The sequence below is a fragment of the Crocuta crocuta genome, unplaced genomic scaffold, assembly GCF_008692635.1.
Source record: "Crocuta crocuta isolate KB4526 unplaced genomic scaffold, BGI_CrCroc_1.0 scaffold154, whole genome shotgun sequence".
In the NCBI taxonomy this organism is placed as follows: domain Eukaryota; kingdom Metazoa; phylum Chordata; class Mammalia; order Carnivora; family Hyaenidae; genus Crocuta; species Crocuta crocuta.
Genome location: NW_027530545.1, coordinates 3,630,036 through 3,637,042, shown reverse-complemented (window position 1 = coordinate 3,637,042; position 7,007 = coordinate 3,630,036). Strand labels below are relative to the sequence as shown.

General features: G+C 35.8%; 1 protein-coding gene across 3 annotated transcripts in view; it reads right to left on the bottom strand.

Annotated features, from left to right (window-relative positions):
• Nucleotides 1-7,007, bottom strand: part of STAM2 (signal transducing adaptor molecule 2) — a 44,828-nt gene that overhangs the window by 19,552 nt on the left and 18,269 nt on the right. For all 3 annotated transcript variants that reach the window (XM_077767769.1, XM_077767767.1, XM_077767768.1), the window contains 6 exons: nt 6,096-6,180; nt 4,679-4,754; nt 4,462-4,560; nt 3,376-3,522; nt 1,100-1,172; nt 320-506 (listed from right to left, as the gene is read on the bottom strand). In XM_077767769.1, the coding sequence (XP_077623895.1) occupies nt 320-506; nt 1,100-1,172; nt 3,376-3,522; nt 4,462-4,560; nt 4,679-4,754; nt 6,096-6,133 (620 nt within the window). In that variant the 5' untranslated portion in view covers nt 6,134-6,180. The remainder of the gene's footprint in view (nt 1-319; nt 507-1,099; nt 1,173-3,375; nt 3,523-4,461; nt 4,561-4,678; nt 4,755-6,095; nt 6,181-7,007) is intronic.

The window sequence follows — 7,007 nt, the reverse complement described above, 5'->3', positions numbered from 1 at the left end:
GGGGGGGGGAAAGAACATGAGCAGACAGGAAGAGAGAATCCCAAGAAGGCTCCATGCTGTCAGCACAGAGCCTGATGCTGGGCTTGATCTCATGGACCATAAGATCATGACCTGAGCCGAGATCAAGAGTCAGACACTTAACCTGACCAAGCTATCCAGGCATTCCTAATTAACTTTTATTTTAGAAAAAAATTAAAGTATGAAAAGGCTTTATTATGATTTAAATACACTAAAGTCAAAGACCTTAATATCCAGATTCCAAATTAAGAATATTATACTTAATAACTTCAAAATATTCCAGAAATAAACAAAAACTTACCTGTCATCCAAAACGATAATAATTTCACCATGTTTAAAGGTGAGTTCATTGTCCTCAACGGCTTCAAAATCATATAAAGCTCTCACTTTCCTTGCAACTTTATTATTTAACTGAATTTCTGCAGATGGATATAAGGGTTTTGTTTCTGCATGCTGCTGCTTCTGTTCTTGTAATGATAACTCAATAGCTAATGTGAAAAATTAAAATGCAAAAAACAAGATAGCCAGAATTACTTCTGAATTTTTAAAGCAAAAAAGAAATACTAGATAATGTAATACTTAATAAGAATAAACCAAGTGAATATTTTATTTGTCCCATTAAATGCTAAACAGTTAACTTTCTTGGGGTGTAGGAGGACAGGGCAGAGAATCATGACATTTTTTAAAATAAAGTTTTTTGCTCATTCCTTATTATCACAGTCTGTCATATACAGCAGCTATTATTTTTAAAGCAAACAGATTGTGACATTATAATATGGGTAGCTTTCCATATAGGACAAGCCGTGAACATATTTCTGTGCTTGACTCATAACTTTGGCATTAAGGAAAAGGTGAAATGAAATCTTTCCAAAGGTAGAACATTAAATACATATTATTGACAAGGATTATGAATTAAATCACTCTTTTATCATGTCAATTGTTTTCCTTACTTTTCAGACCCTAGTAGATATTAGGTAAAATAGAAAAAGCATACCCACTTTGATTATAACTTCTGTTTAAATAAATTGTTCTGGCAAGGATGCTTTAAGCAACACTAAATTATACATGCTTGAGCATTTACCTTTAGCTATGTCTTCATCTTCTTTGTTTTTGTTCGATGATGTACCACCATTCTTGGCAGCAGCTGAGATAGTCTGTAAATGTATGAGTAAAATGAACACAACTAATGTTTCAAAGAAAACACAAGCTCTATAATTACTCGCACATGTTAATTTTTAAAAAGCTGACAAGAGTTTCTTTTAAAAGTGAAGTTCTTTGTAAAAATTTAAAGTGGCAATTTTCGAGTTCTAAAATAAAATACCATGGTTTTCAAGGAAACATTATAAACTCACAAGGCACAAACTGGCTTACATTTTGCATAAATCTTAGTATGTGACACAGAACATGGCATACAGAAAATACTTAAATACAAATCTTTCCTGATTGTACTTTCCTGACCTCAACTGTCCAAGGTATCTTATTCAGTGAGGGACACTGAGGTCCAGGAGCAGCAGCAGCAAGAAGTCATGATAATTACTGAAGAGAAGAAGGCAGATGGAGACAACAGGTACAGTTCTAGGAATACAGGTTAAGCTCTCTTTTAGTATCTTTGTATTTGAATCATGGTGGCTCCTCAGGAATAGCAGAGGACTTAGGAAGGTCATGCTTAAATTTAAAGGCATGGAAGACAGGGGTGCCTCAGTGGCTCAGTCAGTTGAGCTTCCAACTTCAGCTCAGGTCATGATCTCACGTTCATGGGTTCGAGCTCTGCATTGGGCTCTGTGCTAACGGCTCAGGGCCTGGAGCCTGCTTTGGATTCTGTATCTCCTTCTCTCTCTGCCCCTCCCCTGCTCACGCTCTGCCTCTCTCAAAAATTAAAAATAAATAAAAAATGAATAAAAATCAACACTAAAATCATGGAAGATAGAGATGTGCAGGATTCTGAACTATCAACCATTTCTTTAAACACAGGTTTTTAGTGACACGCAGAAAGGACAGAGCAGAAAAATGTTTGCTTTTACTACTTATAAGGTTTTTGCCCCAAATTCTCCCTTGAACCTCAGTTCTGCTCAGCTATAAAGATTCATTTTCACTGTTTAGTCTACAGTCTAAATTAAAATAAGATATGCAGTACTTCTCTTAGTTTCTTTCCCTAGTCCATATCCTAATATTAACTGGAAGGCAAGAGGCACTGAAGCAAAACTTAAGATAGTGCTTTTCTCCCACACTTAAATAGCCCATTCCATGGTTCATTATCCCTACCTTCACCCCTGTCCTACTAAAGCTATCTTTGCATCTCCTCATATAAATTTCTAGTCTTACAATTCCATTCATTGTATGTAAACCACTTACTCCAGGCATATTCACTCTTCAACAAATAGGTCTTGAGCTTTCTCAATTCCATAAACTTGTTCATACCATTCCTTCCCCAATAGGATCTCCTCTCTCCTGTCTACATATTAAAATGCATTCCAGTCTAAAAATTCTACCTCTTTACCATCCCAGTCTGTAGTTACCTCTCTCTCCTGGCATCTTGTCTTTGTTGCCCATCCCTCATCCATATGTGTCACTTATAATTTAGTTATTTTTCACATGTCTATAACTATCCTTCAACTTTACTATACATTTTTTTTTAATTGTTTAATGTTTTATTTGTTTCTGAGAGAGAGAGAGAGAGAGACAGTATGACCAGGGGAGGGTCAGAGAGAGGGAGACACAGAATCAGAAGCAGGCTCCAGGCTCTGAGTTAGCTGTCAGCACAGAGCCTGATGCAGGGCTCAAACCCATGAACTGTGAGATCATGACCTGAGCCAAAGTCAGACGCTTAACCGACTGAGCCACCCAGGCGCCCTTACTATACATTTCTTAACATAAGGGTTCCCTCATACATCTACGCCTTTTGCATGACTCTAGACTTAGAATAGCATTAAAGAGATTATTTATGGCTGATTCACTTTTCAAAGTTCTGGTAAGTATAAAAAATTCACTCAAAAGGGGCGCCTGGATGGCTCAGTCTGTTAAGGGTCGGCTCTTGGGTTTAGCTCAGGTCATGATCTCACAGTTTGTGAGTTCGAGCCCACATTGGGCTCTGCACTGACAGTCTGGAGCCTGCTTGGGATTCTCTCTCTCCTATTTCTCTCTGCCCCTCCCCTGCTTGTTCTCTCTCTCAAAATAAATATATAAACCTAAAAAAATTCAACAATCAGAACCTCTACTAATATAAGGCACTATCTCAGATAGGCACCTGGAGAGTGGAGGTAGGAAGTGATGATTAACACAGACCTTGTCCAGCTTCTATATAAGATACATACCTTCAAAACAGTATAAGGTCAACCATGGGTCTAAGTGAACTCTTACCTGAGAACTTGCTGGAGGAAAAGTAATTCCTTCTTCTTTCATAGATTTAATAGTTGCAGATATTAGACTAAACTGAGGATCCTTCTGAAATTCTTCTGACCACTCCACCATTAAAGATTTCAGCTTTTCACACACTTTAGGATGAGCCTTTTAAGGGCAATGCAAAGAAAGAAAGAAAACTATGGTTAAGTAAATGGTTAAAGAACTTGGAGGTATTTAACAAAGAGAATTACCACCAAAATTCTCTTTAATTATATAAACATCAACAAAAGGCCAGCAATCCCTAGTCTATATGAGTACTTGATAAATGCCCATTTTTGCTTTAAGATAGTTACTTCTTGTAAAATGACGCATTTAAACACCAATTTCTAACTCTTACTGTAACTACAGATTTTTTATATTTAGAGGTTATTTCTTCTGTTTTCTTAATATGCTCAATATTACATTAAGCTTTTTATATCAACCAAACTAAAATTCTGGAATTTCTGCCACTAACAGCAAGGGAACAGTGATTCAGAGTTTCTATCCCAAGGAAATCAGTAACAACAACCCTATTGTGAAGACACCCCCCACCCTGTTCTAAAGTAAAGGCCCCCTTTGTTTGTCATCTCTAATGTGACTCTGGACAGGACAGTAATCGTTTGGACTCTGAAGTTACAGAAACCTGGATATGAACCTCAGCTGTGCCACTTACTAGCCACATGACCTGGCACAAGTTACTCAACTTCTCTCTAAGCCTCAGCTTCTGCATTGATAGAATAGGAATGACAAGAGAATCTAACTTCTAAAAGTTACTAGAAGCATTAAATAAGATAGTATGTGTAAAATTCTTAGAGCAGTGATTGCTTACTAACTCTCAATAAAGAATAGTTGTTATCGCTAGTATGTATGTTTTGGGAAGGAAAACATGTTTTGGTGCTACAAATGAAAACATCAAGTTTTAGTACAGGAAGTCTATTTCAATTCAAACTTATCTAAAAATGATTTTATTTATAACACAACTTTATTAATGCAATAGAGAGTTAAAACGACATACAGTATATGCACTTTTTAATGACTTAAAATTCTTCTCTTTTTAAAATTTACCTTATTTTTTATCACAGCACGTACTTCTGTTGCAAAATCACGGGAACATACTTCTAAATGAAATATCTTTCCACAGTTTGCCACACAAGCCCCAAGAAGCTATTAATTAAAATAAAAATCAATATACAAATGTTGAGATATTATCTTATTTAACTTACTGAAATAAATACACATTTAAAATTTGGGTCAAATAATAAATAGCATGACTTTTACTTACAGTTAATGCCTGCAGAGCAACATGAGGAACCTTATGATTTACCCTTTTCATTATGGCTTTTAGGCAATCTTTTGCTCTAAGAAAAAATGAAGAAGATTAAGTATTTATTCAGAATTTCAACTTAAACATTAAAAATATAAGGCCTTCTCCTACCAAATAACTTTAAATTTAAAAATAAAATCCTGCAGGGGCACCTGCGTGGCTCAGTCAGTTAAGTGTCTGACTTCTTTGATTCCAGCTCAGGTCATGATCTCACGGTTTGTGAGATCAAGCCCCACGTCGGGCCCCATGCTAACAGCTTCCCCGAGCCTGCTTGGGATTCTCACTCCTCTCTCTTTGCCCTCTCCCATTTGTGCACATGCTCTGTCTCTCAAACATTAAAGAAATATTTTCTAAACTGTACACCATAAACTAATATTACACTGTATGTTAAATAACTGGAATTTAAATAAAAACTTTGCCCCCCTCCAAATATTTTCCAATGGCCACCTTCCTGTGCCTTAATATTTACCACTGCCTTCCAGTGATTTACCACTGTCCTCCTCTGCTTGCTTGCATACACGTGCGTGCATACTCTCTCTCGCTCTCAAAATAACATTAAAATAAGTAAAATAAGAAAATAAGCAAAATCCAGCAAACTTCACTTCAAAAAGGGAAATCTGTAAAATGACTCTATGCAATCGTCTGTCCATAGAACTGCAGTTCTCAAAAAACAAAAACAGAGCTTATTGTAAAGGTTGTATACTTCCCAATCAAGAGGCAAATCATTTCCAAAAGAGCAACACAAAAGAACTATGTCATATAAATTATCTTATTTCTTCAAGACATATTTAGTGTCCAGACAGCAATCTTATCTAAAAAAATTACCAAAATATAGTTTTCAAAGTTTTAAGTATAAACATGTATTATGAAGGTACTTTGAAAAGTCGTAATGTTAAAACAAATACTTTCATCAGTCTCCTAAACTTCTCAAGTATAAATCAGTTCAGCTGACTGTTGCATTCTCCCCTAAAGGACCCATTTTTATATTCATTTTTTCATCATGGTATAATTATCTATTCATTATCAAAGAGCTTTTTCAATATATTACCTACCATATTATATTTATCTACTTCCTTATTAAAAGGCTCCCATACATGTCTAAGTCACAGGGGGAATTCCCTGAACTATTCATTGTTGACATGTGTTCCTACGGTGTAAAGGCTCTAATTATGTATTTTAATATGTCTCAGGTTTTCGGTTGAACTCTTCTCCACTTGTTCTTTCATAATAAGGTTAGTCTCATAAATCTGGCCACCAGGATCTCTTTACTTTTGTCCCCCAAAAGTAAATCGCAAAATCCCATCTTCCAATCAAAGTTGTATCAGGCAAAGACACACAAGTTATTAAGCTCCTAGACATTCACCAGGTATCTTACCCATTAGGAGTGCTTCCAACTTTGTCACATATGTCCATAATAAGACTCCAATCTTCTGTAGTATTGTACTCATTTGTGGCTTTTTCTATAATATAGCAGCATACACAAAAATTAAGACATGTCTCACTTAACAATAAAATACCAAGAAAGGCACAGTAGTTATTCTTTTGCCAAATATAAAAAAGAACTACAGAAAAACTTCAAAAAGATAAAGTATTTTCAACTTTAAATTGTATAACTATATGAATTAAATGTTCTAAGGTACACCAATAAAACGTCTTCTAAACAGTGAAATAATACTGAATAGGTTACAAATCATCAATAATCCTATCAAATTCTAGGGGGCACCTGGGTGGCTCAGTCAGTTAAACGTCAATCCTTGATTTTGGCTCAGGTCATGATCTCATGGTTGGGGAGATGTGTGCTGTTAACACAGAGCCTGCTTTGCCCCCTTTCTCATGCTCTCTCAAAAATAAACAAACATTAAAAAAAAAAAAACAATGTTTTTGCTAACAGTATACAGTAATCCATATTTCCTTATATGATAATATATATTTTTAAGGTTTTCTTTCAAATTAGGATTTGATAGGATTTTTTTAAAGTTTATCTTTGAGAGAGGAAAAAAGAGAGTGCACGGGGGGAGGGGCAGAGAGAGAGGGAGAGAATCCCAAGCAGGTTCAGCGCTCACAGCGTAGAGCCCCCAACACAGGGCTCATCTCACGGTTCATGAGATCGTGACTTGAGCCGAAATCAGAAACTTAACTGACTGAGCCACCCAGGTGCCCCACAAAAGCACTGTTTTTAAAGAGCAAAAAAGGAAAATGATTAATAGCAGTAAATTCATACAATGGAATATGAAAATGAGTTACATATAACTAAGTGTTCAAAAAAGGTATAAATCCCAAAATATAA